Source organism: Ursus arctos, unplaced genomic scaffold (genome assembly GCF_023065955.2).
Source record: "Ursus arctos isolate Adak ecotype North America unplaced genomic scaffold, UrsArc2.0 scaffold_33, whole genome shotgun sequence".
Taxonomy (NCBI): domain Eukaryota; kingdom Metazoa; phylum Chordata; class Mammalia; order Carnivora; family Ursidae; genus Ursus; species Ursus arctos.
The window spans coordinates 27242117-27259533 of NW_026623019.1; the positions used below are offsets into that span (position 1 = coordinate 27242117).

Here is a 17417-nt window from a genome sequence, read left to right on the forward strand (position 1 = left end):
ACTTATTTACCAATTCTGTCATCTTATAGTTATTTACTGAAACTGTCATAAAGCAAAAACATTCTCTTTTCTTGCATTTTGTTATTGTTATTATTCATGAACAAGTGACTTAGTATATTTCTTAGGAGCAAAAAGAAGTCAATGTGTTTCTTTTTAGATAATTTAATAAAGCTGTCCTATTTTTTAAATTGTCTTTATAAAGGGCTGTGCCAGGACTTTTAGGTAGTAGGATCCACTTCAAGAAGCAGTTTTCTGACCCAGTAGAACATGGTCAGAGACACACAGCAACAAAAAGAGAGCTAGCCACTGGTCGAAAGGCCATGCAAAGGCTTGCAAAGAAGATGTCTGGATGGTTTCTTAGGCGTACCAAGACTCTAATCAAGGATCAGTTGCCTAAAAAGGAAGACCGGGTGAGAACTGCATTTGTTTAAATTATTAATTTCTCATCATTTAATTACTAATTTCTCATCATATTTTATTTTTTTCTGAAAAAAAAATTCCTTTTAAGAAGAAATCTATCTCCTGTGGTATTTTATGAATATAGGTTTTCTGCCTTTGCTCAATGTGGAAAAAAATTATTATATGCAAATTCAGAAAGCATTAATTGAGCCCAATCTAACAGGTTAGCTAACAGGTTTATTTTTAGTATACATTAAATTCATTTCTTTTATAAGAACGCTTTTGGTATAATTCTTTCTCAATGAAGAAAGAAAAACTCTCTCCCTAATTTGTTTTCTGTTCATATTTTGCCCTTCATATATTTTGCCTACTATCTATAGCCCAGTGTATTCTTCGAGACCTTAATAACAGTAGGACCACAGTGATTAAAGCATTGTTTTATAGGTTTGTTTCTTATAGAATTCTATCTACAGTTATAGAACTAACTTAATTTGAAGAATTTTAGGAAAGTTATTAAATTCTGTTAATTGTTTAAAAATGTAGTGCTCCTCTTTTATAGTTTTTAACCTTGTGTTTCTTCTAACTCAGGTAATGAATAAAGGTTCTATAAATTACTATGAACTAAGCTTAATGTCCCAAATACAGGCAATACTATCAAATACTCTCTAGTCTTAGGATATCCTGTTGATTATTACTTTAAAAAAATAGATTTGAAAGGAAAATATATTGATATATAAGTTGGGGCAATTGACTTTTTGATCAAAAGCAAGTATTACTGTTTAATTGGAATCCTTAATGAACCCCCACTTTTTAAAATATTTTGTGCAATTTTATGTATATTATTTAGTTGTCTGTCCAGTAGGAGCAATAACTAAATATATGAAGACAGAATTGTGCACAGAGTGTTTAGAGCTTGGGCTCTGAAATGAAATAATATAGGCTTGAATCCTGGCTCCCCTAGATAGGAGTTTTGTGACCTTGGGCAATTTGCTAAGTCTCCCAAACCTTGGTTTATCTGTTAAATAGGAATGATGATAACAGTGTCTGCCTTACATCATTGCTCTGAAGTGTGTGGCATGTGAGAAGTGTTTAGTAAATGTTACTACATGTTTTAAGGTGCTTAGGAGTAAATTTAACCAAGGAGGTGAAAGACCTATACACTGAAAACTATAAGAAATTGATGAAAGAAATTGTAGAAGGCACAAAAAAACAGAAGGATACCCATGTTCATGGATTGGAAGAATTAATGTTAAAATAGCCATACTACCCAAAGCCATGTATAGATTCAGTGCTATCCCTATCAAAATTCCTGTGGCATATTTTTTACGGGAATAGAAAAAACATTCCTAAAATTCGTATAGAACCACAGTAGATCCCAAAATAGCCAAAGCAGTCTTGAGAAAGAAAGCAAAGTTGGCAGGCATCACATTTCCTGATTTCACACTATGTTATAAAGCTATAGTAATCAAAACAGTATGGTATTGGCATAAAAAACAGACACATAAATCAGTGGAGTAGAATAGAGAACCCAGAAACAAACCCACACATATACAGTCAACTAATATTTGACAAGGGAGTCAAGAATACTCAGTAAGAGAAGAAGATACTCTTTTGAATAAGTGGTGGTGGGAAAATTGGATATTCATATGCAAAAGAATGCATTTGGACTCCTGTCTTACACCACTCACAAAAATTAGCTGGAAATGGATTAAAGATTAAAACACAAGATATAATCTTGCAAACTCCTAGAAGAAAACATGGAAAGAGCTCCTTGACACTGGTCTTGGTGATGATTTTTTAATATGACATCAAAAGTGTAAGCAACAAAAGCAAAACTAAAGAAGTGAGACTATGGGGCACCTGGGTGGTGCAGTTTGTTAAGTGTCCAACTCTTGGTTTCAGCTCAGGTTGTCATCTCAGGGTCATGAGATCAATTGAGCCCTCCACCAAGCTCAGTGTGCAATGTGGAGTCTATTTAATACTCTTTCTCCCTCTTCCTCTGCCCCTCACCACCCCCCCTACCCTGCTCTCTCTCTCTCTCTCTTTAAAATAAATAAACCTTTAAAAAAAAAAAAGACTACATCAAACTTAAAAGCTTCTGTACACCAAAAGAAACAATCAACAGAATTTGTCTTTTTTTTGGCAATAGTCTGTTGTGGTGATATAAACATATAAATATTTATAAATAGATGGCTTTTCCTTTTTATTCACATTTTTCAATATCTTATTATGGGTTTTATGACCCTGGTTACATATAGCTACATCTAGACTTTTACCAATTTCCAGTGCTCCTAGAAATACAAGGTAAATTACATCCTGTATAACTTAGTGGCATGATTTTATCAAATTTTCTTTTTTTTGAATTTAGGCACAAAATAGAAACTTGTAGTTGCTTTTATACGTATTTTCTTAATTCTTACCCTTACTAATCTTAGGAATTTATAGTAAGATATCAAATACAAATTGTAATACAAATAGTAATAATAAAGTTTTAAATTGTTTTCTAAGTTTTAAAGGAATTCAGTAAGTGCTATTCATACCATTGTTCTAAAGTTTTCCTTTTTCTCCTTATCCAGTTTTTTTTTTTAGAGATTTTATTTATTTATTTGAGAGAGAGAGAGAGAGCACAAACGGGGAGAGGGGCAAAGGGAGAGGGAAAGCAGACTCCCTGCTGAGCAGGGTGCCCGATTGGGGTCAGTCCCCAGACCCTGGGATCATGACCTGAGCTGAAAGCAGATGCTTAACCGACTGAGTCACCCAGGTGCCCCTCCTTATCTAGTTTTTTTTATTTGACCTAAACCATAGTCATTTATTTGCATGATGGGCTAGTAGTATGAAACCCTGAACAGACCTGGAATATATTTAGAAATTTATAAGGAAAACACTTGTTTTTTTGTATTTTGATTCCTTTCAATTGAAAAACAAACTCTATGAGACTTATTTGAAAATAAAGTTATCATTTATATAGTTTAGGGTAGAGTGGGAGAAATTGTCGTAATAATATAGCTAAAAGAAACAGTTTATAAGCAGTTTTCACTCTTACAGTCTTTAAAATCTGATGTGCATTGTGATTATCACTGCTATAAAAAAGTACCGATAATTACCTTGTGTTTCCTCTTGGCAGATGGTGTATTGTTCTCTGACAGATTTTCAGAAAGCTGTCTATCAAACGGTATTAGAAACAAAAGATGTGACTTTGATACTTCAGTCTTCTGAGCCTTGTAGCTGCAGCAGCGGCCGGAAAAGGAGAAATTGTTGTTATAAGGCAAGCATTTCTGGGTGGTATCTTCACGTCTTGCTTTTGATTACATAGTTCTCTATTCCAGTGTCAGAGATAAGGAGTAGATAAAATAACTTTTCCTCAGTTTCTTAACTTTAGAAGCCATAAATTAATAAAAAGAAATAGTTTTCAAAAGTATTTTATAATATCAAATAGTAATCATAGCAAAATACAATATTCAAATATCTTTTCAATAAACTGGTTTTTCGGTAGCTCTCAGAAACTAGTAGCTTCAATTTGATATCCTCCCTTTCAACTTTTATTGGGAAGTAGCCTACTTCATCTTGAGACTTCATGTTATTTTCAGAAGTTTCTCCTTATCCCTTAATAGTAAACTTAGTCTTTGATGGTGGGCTTAAAATATTATTCTGATAGAGTATTAATTAATCAAAATTGTATATTGGTATAATGAAGTATTTTATTTTTATTTAGAAACAAATATTAGTTTGTAGTTTTTTAACTTTCTATCTATATTTCCTGCCCTTTTTTTTAACCTCTCTATTTTATTATCAAGTTATCTGTTAAATATCCATGTACATAGAGGGACCCTGAATAAATATTTATCTAGATTGATATTTATTCCATCTCTCATTTATTTTGCTGTTTTTAACCACATCACTTTTTCATAATAGCACAGTTTCCTCGGAAACCTTGGAATATAAATGAGAGGACAGTGAAGGGACAGTGAAGTATAACCCTGCCCCCGTGCCATTTTTTATTAACAGGAACCTCTTAAGGCAGCATTATCTATCACTATGTAACATGAGGGTAGATATTGTCTGGAATGAGGACTTTCTCCTCTCTTTTATTAAAAACATCACCAAAAGCATGATTCCACATTAAGGGATTCATGGATATTTTACGTAACAGTTGACCATCATTTTCTCAGAATGTATTGTGCCAGTAGTGACCAGACGATGAACGTTAGTGTAAGTGATACAGTTTATGGAGTCAGTAGTTACATAGCCATTTAGTCCCTTGCTTGTTTTTATTTTCTCTTTCTCTGGTTATAGACCAATTCACATGGCGAAACAGTGAAAACCTTGTATTTCAGTTACCTTGCAGTCCTTCAGAAGGTCGCTAACCATGTTGCACTACTGCAGTCTGCTAGCGCCTCCAAACACCAGGTTCGAGTTGGCTTTTTACATTTCTTTGTGATGCTATTTGGTATAAAGATTTTATATTTGCTATAAAATGTCGTAGCCAAGTATCTTTATTTTTGTATGCCATTTAAGAGGAAACTGACTTGCTCATTTTTTAATTTAGGTGTCAAAGAAGTATATGCTCTTAAGTTTTTTAAGGGAAAATTGAAGCCCACGTTAAAATAATAACTCTTTTTTATGCCTCTGGTAATGTTGCTGTATTTGTTTTCCTAACATGTTTTGATATAATTACTAAGTAAGATATTTGATGAATTGGTCTTATTCCATTAATAATATATCTAACTCCATTTCTCCAACATACTGGATTAAAATGCACTTATAGTAATCTGTATATTAAATATTAGGACTATTTCCCAAGTTGGCAAAAATCAGCAGTTTCAAAGTTTAGACATAAATGCAATCATTTATTTTGATCATTTCAGTTGTATCTTATTTTGGAGCACAATGTAGGTTTAAAAAAAATCTTTAAGCCTTCTTTCTTTCTTTCTTTCTTTCTTTCTTTCTTTATTATTTTCTTAGGCTTTTTTATATAATGATTTTATATTTTCTTTTTGTGCTATAGTCTTTCTGCTGTTCAAATATAATTTTAAAATCTAATAAGCATTTAATATTGTTCTTCGATAGTACTATTTGCTCTTTGGTAAGTATTTGATTCCTTGTTTTAGAGATTATAAAAATAATGATAAAATTATTAGTCCTATCATTATCTCAGAACTTATCAAAGCCATATATGATTAACATTATCACTTTAAGGTTTTCTCAATTATTAGTCTGACTTAAAGAAGGTAATATCTTCAGGGGGCGCCTGGGTGGCTCAGTCATTAAGCGTCTGCCTTCGGCTCAGGGAGTGATCCCGGCGTTCTGGGATCGAGCCCCGCATCAGGCTCCTCCGCTGGGAGCCTGCTTCTTCCTCTCCCACTCCCTCTGCTTGTGTTCCCTCTCTCGCTGGCTGTCTCTCTCTCTCTGTCAAATAAATAAATAAATAAGTCTTTAAAAAACAATCTTAAAAAAAAAAAGGTAATATCTTCAAAGTAATATATTCCTTCTAAATAGAATGTTCATAAACAATCTCAATTTATATACGTATAAATGTGTTAAGTTGAAATTTCTTTTCTTCTGTCTTTTCCTACTAAGGAAACGCTTATCAAAAGGATATGTGATCAGGTATTTTCCAAGTTCCCAGATTTTGTGCAGAAAAGCAAAGATGCAGCCTTTGAAACCCTTTCTGACCCAAAATACAGTGGGAAAATGAAGGTAAGTTCTCTTCTTTCGGGCTGCACACACATAAGGGTACACAAAATATTTATCAGTGGTATTACAGGGACACTAACTAATCAGAACAGATACCCGATCATTCAGAAGAGACTGGCCAAAGACAACTGATGTAGCCTTGTCAGCATTTACTAGCTTACAATGAACCATGCATACAGGGGGTTTTCAATACGTGGTTACATCAAATATACTTCAGACTTTCCTTATTGATTTATTAGATGTATGCCCTCTTAAAAATGTATGCTGTTGCCACACATATAATAGTTTGTCTTCAAATGTTTAAGGAGATTATCTACCAGAAATATAAATTCTAATGCCAAATACAAGGATGAGGATAGGCAGTAGCTCAAAATTAGAGAAAGAAACTTCTTAAAGAGTTCAAGGTGGAGAAGACCTCTATGTCTAGACTGAATTTTCTGCCTCTTGTTTTTACTTGCCAGTCTGTACTGGAAGGTTGCTAAGTCTCTTTTGTAGCAAGGGAGCATGTTTTGTACACTAGGAAACTGGCCTGTGGGTGCTGGTCTTGGTGATGCCTTACTAAGGGAGCGTGGGAAAAGTAAGACTAGGTTCTCCAGCCTTGACCCAGGCCTCAGAGCATGGCCTGTGACACTGCATGAATTTGCTGATAGCTTCCAGCCTTTTTGCAGCCACTTTGTTTGTTTAACTCTTTAGTAACTATCAAGAATCTTTATTTATGGATTCAGAGATGATTACTGAACAATTCCCAACATTATGGTTTAATTAAGAAGAAAGTAAGTTATTTCTTTTGGCTAAATAAATAAATAAATAATTTGAAGTAGTCAGGTGGTTGTTTTCTTAAAATCTTAGAAGTATTTTTAGCAGTTAATCTACATACACTCATAGTTTAGCTTGCTTGGACCTCTGAATTCAGTGAAATAAAATAAAAACCAAAAAGATTACCTTAAAAACTTGTGTATGTATTTTTTATTGAGATATAATTGACATATAACATTATATTAGTTTTAGGTATACAACATAATTATTTGATATATGTGTATATGGCAAAATGATTATCACAATAAGTTTAGTTAATACCCATCACCACACACAGTCTTTTTTATTGTGATGAGAGCTTTTAAGATCTACTCTTTTAGCAACATTCAAGTATGTAATATCGTGTTAACTATAGTCACCATGCTGTACATTAAGTCCCCAGTACTTATAACTGGAAGTTTGTACCTTTTGCCCACCTCCACCCCCTGCTTCTGGCAACCGCCAATCTGTTCTCTGTACTTACAAATACAAACATTTTTTTTTTTTTTAGATTCCACATATAGGTGAGATCATAGGTTATTTTTTTCTCTCTCTCTCTTATTTCATTTAGCATAATGCCCTTCATGTTGTTGCAAATGCCAGGATTTCCTTCCTTTTTATGTCTCCATATTCCATTATATATGTATATATCACATTTCCTTACCCGTTAATCTGTCAACAGACACTTAACATTTTTCCATGTCTTGGCTGTTGTAAACAGTGCTGCAGTAAACATGGGGTTGCAGATGTCTTATTGAAATCTATTTCATTCTTTTGCATGAAGCTCTTCAGTTTTCCCAGCACCATTTATTGAAGAGAGTATCTTTTCCCCCATTGTATATTCTTAGCTCCTTTGTCATTAATTAATTGGCTGTATATGTGTGGCTTTATTTCTGGGCTTTCTATTTTGTTTCATTGATCTGTATGTCTGTCTTATGACAATACCATACTGTTTTGATTACAATAACTTTGTGGTATAGTTTGAAATCAGGAAGTGTGATGCCTCCAATTTTTTTGCTCTTTCTCAAGATTGCTTTTACTCTTTGGGGTTTTTTGTGCTTCCATGCAAATTTTAATATTGTTTGTTCTATTTCTGTGGAAAATGCCATTGGAATTTTGATGGGGATTGAATGTATAGATGCTTTGAGCAGTATGCACATTTTACATTAGTTCCCAACCTAATTGTTGCTGGAGGCTGGGTAGGTGTCTGTGTATATGAAAGAAGCCCGTAATTTATTTATTTTGTGAGAGAACACCAACAAGACAGACTGATGATAATAACCTAGGGTTATATTTTTAAGATTGTGTTTCATCATTTGGTTGTAACATCATCTGGTGATTTAGTGATACAGAATTTATAGGCATATAATCTATTGCCTGTGGAGAGAGTTAAGAAATCCAAGTTGTATGTATGTCTTGAATTCAGGTGATAAAAGATACTAGTTCTACTTCTCTTATTATGGGTCAGCCTGCAGCTGTAATTTATTTGTTGATGTAATGCTCCTTGTAGCCTTCATACCCTCAACACTACACTCATGAACTTAACCTCTTTCTCTTATATGTGAAGGTCTTTCTTGATCTCAACTACTGTTCAAGTGGATGGTCACAAGTTGCACTTACTCCTCTGACAAGAATCCTCATTTTCCCTTCCCTTGGGAAATACCACAGAGCCACTTACTGTGGGGGGTGGGGAAAAAGACTTAGGAAACCCAATTTAGTGCTATTGGGACCATATAGGGGTCATGTTCATCTCTAGGCCTGACTAATTTGAGAAAAGTTAGGCCCAAGATTTCTTAGTTGTGAACATTGTAATTTACAACACTCCTTGGTATTTACCCAAATGAGTTAAAAATTTATGTTCACACAAGAGCCTGTACACAGATATTTGTAGCAATTTTATTTATAACTGCCAAAACTTGGAAGCAACCAAGATGTCCTTCAGTAGGTGAATAGATAAATTGTGGTACTTTCAGACAATAGAATACTATTTAATAATAGAAAGAAATGAGCTATCAAGGTACAAAAAGACACAAGGCACCTTAATTGCATATTGCTAAGTGAAAGAAGCCAGTCTGAAAGGCTACATACTGTATGATTCCAACTATATGACCTTCTGGAAAATGCAAAACTCTAGAGTGGTTGCCAGGGGTTTGTAAGGAGGGATGCATAGATGAAGCACAGGGAATTTTTAGGGCAGTGAAACTATTCCGTGTAATACTGTAATGGTGCATACATGTCATTATATATTTGTCAAAACTCATGGAATGTACAACACAATGAATGAACCCTAATGTAAGTAATGTAAATAGACTTTAGTTAATAATAATTGTTAATAATTTAATAATAATGATAATGTATAAGTAGTAATAATTTATTCATTCATCAGTTGTTACAAATGTACCACCCTAATGCAAAATGCTAATAATAGGGAAAGCTGCGTGCAGGGGAGGGGCAGAAGTGCAAGATGGGGGAGAGGGGGTCTATGGGAGTTCTCTATATTCTACTCCATTCTTCTGTAAATCCAAAGTTGCTGTAAAAAATAAAGTCTTTTAATTTTAAAAAGTTAATGTATTATGTGAAATTCAAATGCACGTACTTTATATAGAATCAGTTATTTGATTAAAAATAAAGCAAATGCAAAGCTTATTTTGCAAATAAATGCAAAACTTACTTTATAAGTTCTGCAAGTATTAAAATTATATTCACCTGATCTGTGACATTTTTATTCACCATTTGATTGGTTATCTGAGTAGCTTTTTTTTTTTTTTTTTTTTTTGACTCCATGGCTTTTTCTGAAGGATTGGACAGCGGGGGTCAGAGTCAGCACAGTGTCTTCTCTTAGTCGACTATTAAAAGTGTCTTATATTCCTTATATCGAGTATAATTTTTTATTTAAGTGTAAATGCTTATCAGTGAATAAACAAAATTGCTGAAATGTTTATTGCATAATTTAGAAAAATTTTAGGCTTAGTTCAGAAAATTCCTTTTCTTTCCTTTGTGGATTACTTTTCCACAGTGTTCTGGAACTGTCATTGCCAGATGTGGAAATGCCTGTTTTAAAAATAACAGTATTACTGTTATAAAGAGGCTTTGGATTATTTGCTTCCCCTTTAAAAGCACTGTGTCTGGGGGCAAATTATTGACATTTTGAGGTCAAAATCAAATCTGGAAGTCAGGGCTTACTATAAATAGAGAAGCAGAGGGGATAAAATGAGAAGAGGTGTATATGTGACTGATTATTTTAAAGAAAATAAATATCAAGACTTTTAGAACTTGAACACTTTAGAAATGTGTTTCATTACATCCATCTAGAAAAAACTTAAATACTTCCTAAAAGGAATGCTGTTCTGTAATTTAGTTTCTGAACATATTGTAGGTATAAAGAAAGTGTGTTTTAGAAATTAAATTAATTCATTTAAATGCATCCCATAATCTAAAATGCTTCCTTTTTATTGAAACCAGATGGGATGAAACAAAAGTCTTCGGGAACCTTACCTCATTATTGACAGTATGATGATGAATAACGTCTCATGTAATAGCTAATACTTTATTTCTCCAAGTTGGCAAAAATGAAGGGAATTAGGAAAGAGGACTGAGGTTATGTTGTATAAAAATACTTTTTAAGAAATTCTCAAGTGATGTTTATATGTATAAAGTGTGCTTTTAGTTGGAATGGGTTCACTGGTGGTTGATTTCTGTGGTTCATTTCCAGGTCCTTCAGCAGCTTTTAAATCATTGTAGGAAAAACAAAGATAAAATACTTCTTTTCTCCTTTTCCACCAAGGTGAGTTTCTTTGGAAGTATATTCTTGATTGGCCCAGACCTAACTCCTGAGGCAGAAAGCTTAAGAGACATAATGTGTCCAGCCACATTTTCTATCTTATACATACTGTAGAAAATGGTAGTGAGGTAAGCAACTTTTAAAACAGATGCTTAAATCTCAGTGATATCAGGGTTATTGTCAAATAGCAAATTCAAAGATAGGTTTTTAATTCTCTGTTGATGTGTTTGTTATAATTAAAGTATTCAAGACATTTAAGAGATTTTAGAGCCTGGAAAATAGCACAAATAATGAAATTCATTTACATAAATTGGCCAATACTTTTCTTGTTATTCAGTTTTAGTTAAAAAAATAAAGTTTGTTTTTTTTTTCCCTGAAAGATTATTTTTTGGTTTTTTTTTAAGACAAACTGGTGAACTTTAAAGTCAGTTTCAGGATAATGGGAAGAAATATGTGAGCCAGAAGCCAGGAAAATATTTGTTGCTCTTGTAAGAAAGCACTTGTAAGCAGCAATTATTAATGCTTAGTAAATCTTATCTCTATAATGGTATGAGACTTGGTAAACCATGAATTTGTCTTTGCCCTTCTCCATGTCTTTTCTCCAGTTGCTTGATGTTCTGCAGCAATACTGTATGGCGGCTGGACTTGATTACCGACGACTTGATGGAAGTACGAAATCAGAGGAAAGAATCAAGATTGTGAAAGAGTTCAACAGTACACAAGATGTTAACATTTGCCTTGTCTCCACAATGTAAGAAAATAAAATTTGATAACTTGATTTCTATCTAATTGCTTTTAAGATTTAGGGTAATTTAAAAATTATTACTGGATTAATTTTCAGTGGTTATGCTTATATTGCTTTGTTTTATTTGGCTTGAAGGAGAAGCAGCAAAAATGCTATTAATTATGATTGAAATAACAGTACCTTGAGTTTTACGTAACCTTTTCTCTCAGTTTCCTTATCATCACTTAATTCCCCTTATATGTCTGGGTTTATAATGATAACAATCAAAAGAAATGGATGTTTCCTCCCAGGAATTTTCTGTGATAGTGTTTTTATTCATGTCTTGTGGTCAGAACAGTCCAACTTAATTGAGTAATCAAGTTATTAATCATATAACTGAGAATCATTTGTAGCAGTGGTTTTTACACTGTGCTCAAGGAGCCCTAGGAGAGCCCATGGGGCTTAGTGGGCCAGGTACTTCCTCCCTCTGTCTACCTGGTCTCAACCACAGCAGCTCCACATTAATAGATTTTATAGAAGTTAAGTCAGTTCTAACACCTATTTATGAATCTCATTAAAATATTTTAAAGAATATATGCACTTTAGAGAAAAATTTAAGCCAATATAAACACCTAAGAAGATTAATCCTTTCTTGGGGGTAAGAAATCCTTACTTTGACATCTAATGTAGTAAATATTTTATAGATCTGCCCCCGTTATCTTTCAAAAAGAATTTTTTGTTTAAAAACAAACATATGTAAAATGTAAAAAGTCAACACAATAATTACTTACAATGAGGAATAAAATTGTATATATGATGAGTGAGCTACTTATTGCTGAACACTGAAGTTATTCTCAAATTCTTACAATGAAGTCATAAGGAGAGAAGCTCCGGATTCCCATTTTCCTGTGAATGAATCAAGAAGTAATTTCTCGAGGGGGGAGAGTTAAGATGGCGGAGGAGTAGGGGACCCATTTTCCAGCCGGTCCCCTGAGTCGAGTTGGATAGGTACCAGACCAGCCTGAACACCCACGGAATCAGCCTGAGATGCAGGAAGATACATCTGGATCTCTACAAATGAACATCTCTAGCGCTGAGTATTGAGGTACGAAGGGGGGAGCCGTGAAACCGCGCACAGATATTGGAAGATAAACGGAAGGGGGAGGGAGCTGCCGCGTTCGGGCGCCGGAAAGCGGTAGCCACCTGCACGGGGGAGCAGACTCGAAGACGGCACCCACGAGAAAACAGACTGGGACTGTGAACGGGGAACGCGCGTGACCAGACTTCTCACTGAACTCCGGTGCGCTCACTGGAACCAGACTGAGACCGGGAGCTCTGGAGCGCGTGGGGCGGCTGGCGGCTGGCGCTGTTAGAAACGCAAAGGACAGAGACACCCCGGCCCTGGAAGTGAGGGCTGGGAAGCTGGGTGTGGGGCGCACATCCCGGGACGCTGCAGGGTTGAGCAGCACCAACAGTAACAGAGTTAAAGTAGCCAGAACATCAGTGGAGAACGGTCTGCGATCCCTCTGTTCTGAGACAGAGGCTGAGATTTGGCCACTGTTCCTCTGACTCTCAGAAGAGGCACAGCAAACCGCCAGGGAAAGCCGCCAGAGAACAAAAGCCTGGAAATACCGGCTCACAGAGTGCCCATCCCCATCACCCCTTGCAGGGGACACAGAGACTCTACCCAAACAGGGTTGCCTGAGTATCGGCGCAGCAGGCCCCTCCCCCAGAAGGCAGGCTGAAAAATCAAGAAGCCCTCATCCCTAAAGTCCCTATAAAACAAGGCTGCACAGCCTGGGTCCCGGTCAAAAATTTGGGCTCTGGACAACCCCGCAACCTCTCCTCATCAGAATGACTAGAAGAAGAAATCCCCCCCAGCAAAGAAAAGACAATGAGTGTGTGGCCTCTGCCACAGAACAATGAATATGGATATAACCAAATTATCAGAAATGGAGTTCAGAGAAACAATAGTCAAGATGATGTGTAGACTTGAAAAAAGTATTAACAAAAATGTTAATGAGAATATAGAACCTCTAAGGGCGGAAATGAGAGCGAATCTGGCAGAAATTAAAAATTCTATGAGCCAAATGCAGTCAAAACTAGAGGCTCTGACGGCCAGGGTGATTGAGGCAGAAGAACGTATCAGCAAATCGGAGGATGGGTTAGTAGAAGAAAAAGCTAAAATAGAATCTGGACTCAAAAAAATTCACGCTCAGGAATGTAGGTTATGGGAGGTTAGAGACTCAATGAAACGTTCCAATGTCAGAATCATCGGCATCCCCGAGGGGGTGGAGAAAAACAGAGGTCTAGAAGAGATATTTGAACAAATTGTAGCTGAAGACTTCCCTAATCTAGCAAGGGAAACAAACATTCATGTCCAAGAGGCAGAGAGGACCTCTCCCAAGCTCAACTACAACAAACCTACACCACGTCACGTCATAGTGCAATTCGCAAATATTAGATCCAAGGGTACAGTATTGAAAGCGGCCAGGGCAAAGAAATCTCTCACGTACCAAGGCAAATGTATCAGAATTACGTCAGACCTGTGTACACAGACCTGGAATGAGAGAAAGGGTTGGGGGGGGCATTTTTAAAGCTATTTCAGAGAAAAACATGCAGCCAAGGATCCTTTATGCAACAAGGCTGTCATTCAGAATTGATGGAGAAATAAAGAACTTCCAGAATTGCCAGTCATTGACCAATTTCGTAACCACGAAACCAGCCCTACAGGAGATATTAAGGGGGTTCTATAAAAGTAAAAAGGCCCCAAGAGTGATACAGAACAGAAAGTCACAATCTATAGAAAAAAAGACTTTACTGGCAACATGGCATCATTAAAATCATATCTCTCAATAATTAGTCTCAATGGAAATGGCCTAAATGCTCCCATAATGCCACAGGGTTGCAGATTGGATAAAAAAATATGACCCATCCATTTGCTGTCTACAAGAGACTCATTTTGAACCTAAAGATACATCCAGACTGAAAGTAAAGGGATGGAATACCATCTTTCACGCCAGTGGACCTCAAAAGAAAGCTGGGGTAGCCATTCTCATATCAGACAGATTGGATTTTAAACTAAAGACTATAGTTAGAGACACAGAAGGCCACTATATTATTCTTAAAGGATGTATCCAACAAGTGGATATGACAATTATAAATATATATGCCCCCAGCAGGGGAGCAGCAAGATACACAAGCCAACTCTTAACCACAATAAAGAGACATATAGATAAAAATACACTAATAGTAGGAGACCTCAACACTCCACTATCAGCAATAGACAGATCACCTAAGCAAGAAATCAGCAAAGAAAGAAGAGCTTTGAATGCCATACTCAACGAGTTGGACCTCATAGATATATATAGAACACTACATCCCAGAACCAAAGAATACTCATTCTATTCTAATGCCCATGGAACATTCTCAAGAATAGACCATGTTTTGGGTCACAAAACAGGTCTCAACCAATACCAAAAGACTGAAATTATTCCCTGCATATTCTCAGGCCACAAAGCTCTGAAATTGGAACTCAACCACAAGGAAAAATTTGGAAGAAACTCAAACACTTGGAAACTAAGAACCATCCTGCTCAGGAATGATTCGATAAACCAGGAAATCAAAAATCAATTTAAACAATTTATGGAGACCAACGAGAATGAAAACACAATGGTCCAAAACCTATGGGATACTGCAAAGGCAGTCCTAAGGGGGAAATACCTAGCCATCCAAGCCTCACTCAAAAGAATAGAAAAATCTAAAAGGCAGTTTTTATATTCTCACCTCAAGAAGCTGGAAGAGCAACAGGGACAGGCCTAATCCACGCACGAGGAAGCAGTTGACCAAGATTAGAGCAGAAATCAATGAATTAGGAACCAGGAGTACAGTAGAGCAGATCAACAGAACTAGAAGCTGGTTCTTTGAGAGAATCAACAAAATTGACAGACCGCTGGCAAGACTTATCCAAAAGAATAGAGAAAGGACCCAAATTAATAAAATTATGAATGAAAAAGGAGAGGTCACAACCAACACCAATGAAATTGGAAGGATTATTAGAAACTTTTATCAACAGCTATGTGCCAATAAATTAAGCAACCTGGAAGAGATGGAGGCCTTCCTTGAAACCTATAAACTACCAAGACTGAAACAGGAAGAAATTGATTTTTAAACAGGCCAATTAATTATGAAGAGATTGAGTCAGTGATAAACAACCTTCCAAATAACAAAACTTCACCGGGCGGTTTTCCTGGGGAATTCTACCAAACATTCAAAGAAGAAATAATACCTTTTCTCCTAAAGCTATTTCAAGAAATAGAAACAGAAGAAAAGCTACCAAACTCATTCTGTGAGGCCTATATTACCTTGATCCCCAAACCAGGCAAAGACCCCATCAAAAAGGAGAATTACAGACCGATTTTCCTAATGAATATGGACACCAAAATCCTCAACAAGATCCTGGCTAATAGAATCCAACAGTACATTAAAAGGATTATCCATCATGACCAAGTGGGATTCATCCCTGGGATGCAAGCGTGGTTCAACATTCACAAATCGATCAGCGTGATACATCATATTAACAAGAAAAGACTCAGGAACCATATGATCCTCTCAATCGATGCAGAAAAAGCATTTGACAAAATACAGCATCCTTTCCTGATTAAAACCCTTCAGGGTGTAGGGATAGAGGGTACATTCCTCAATTTCATAAAAACCATCTATGAAAAGCCTACAGCAAATATCATTCTCAATGGGAAAAAGCTGGAAGCCTTTCCGTTAAGATCAGGAACACGACAAGGATGCCCACTCTCGCCACTATTATTCAACATAGTACTAGAAGTCCTTGCAACAACAATCAGACAACAAAAAGGGATAAAAGGTATCCAAATCGGCAAAGAAGAAGTCAAACTGTCTCTCTTCGCAGATGACATGATACTCTATATGGAAAACCCAAAAGAATCCACGCCCAAACTATTAGAAGTTATAGGGCAATTCAGTAATGTGGCAGGATACAAAATCAATGCTCAGAAATCAGTTGCATTTCTATACACGAATAATGAGACTGAAGAAAGAGAAATTAGGGAATCCATCCCATTTACAATAGCAGCAAAAACCATACGTTAACTTGGAATTAACCAGAAACATAAAGAATGTATATTCTAGAAACTATAAATCACTCTTGAAAGACGTTGAAGAAGACAGAAAAAGATGGAAAAATATTCCATGCTCATGGATCGAAATAATTAACATAGTTAAAATGCCCATGCTACCCAGAGCAATCTACACTTTCAATGCCATCCCGATCAAAATATCGATGACATTTTTCAAAGAACTGGAACAAATAGTCCTTAAATTTGTATGGAACCAGAAAAGGCCCTGAATCGCCAAGGAACTGTTGGAAAGGAAAAACAAAGCTGGGGGCATCACAATGCCGGATTTCGAGCTGTACTACAAAGCTGTGATCACAAAGACAGCATGGTACTGGCACAAAAACAGACACATAGACCAATGGAACAGAATAGAGAACCCAGAAATGGACCCTCGGCTCTTTGGGCAACTAATCTTTGACAAAGCAGGAAAAAGCATCCTGACAAAACAGGAAAAAAGACAGTCTCTTCAATAAATGGTGCTGGGAATATTGGACAGCTACATGCAAAAGAATGAAACTTGACCACTCTCTCACACCATACGCAAAGATAAACTCCAAATGGATGAAAGACCTCGATGTGAGACAGGAATCCATCAAAATCCTAGAGGAGAACCTAGGCAGCAACCTCTTTGACATCGGCCACAACAACTTTTTTCATGACCTATCTCCAAAGGCAAGAGAAACAAAGGAAAAAATGAACTTGTGGGACTTCGTCAAGATAAAAAGCTTCTGCACAGCCAAGGAAACAGTCAAAAAAACTAAGAGGCAGCCCACGGAATGGGAGAAGATATTTGCAAATGACGCTACAGTCTTTCTTTATGTGAAAGACTGGTATCCAAGATCTACAAAGAACTTCTCAAACTCAATACGCGAGA

The 17417-nt window shown here is 36.1% G+C and overlaps 1 protein-coding gene across 4 annotated transcripts in view; it reads left to right on the forward strand.

The window, feature by feature from the left end:
- The window catches only part of ERCC6L2 (ERCC excision repair 6 like 2), a 147906-nt gene that overhangs the window by 62625 nt on the left and 67864 nt on the right, over positions 1–17417 (forward strand). For 2 of the 4 annotated variants that reach the window (XM_048218348.2, XM_026518837.4), the window contains exons 6-11: positions 203–410; positions 3524–3664; positions 4693–4806; positions 5977–6096; positions 10601–10672; positions 11275–11420. In XM_048218348.2, coding sequence (XP_048074305.1) covers positions 203–410; positions 3524–3664; positions 4693–4806; positions 5977–6096; positions 10601–10672; positions 11275–11420 — 801 coding nt within the window. The remainder of the gene's footprint in view (positions 1–202; positions 411–3523; positions 3665–4692; positions 4807–5976; positions 6097–10600; positions 10673–11274; positions 11421–17417) is intronic. The other 2 variants (XM_057305535.1, XM_048218349.2) reach the window with 1 other exon arrangement.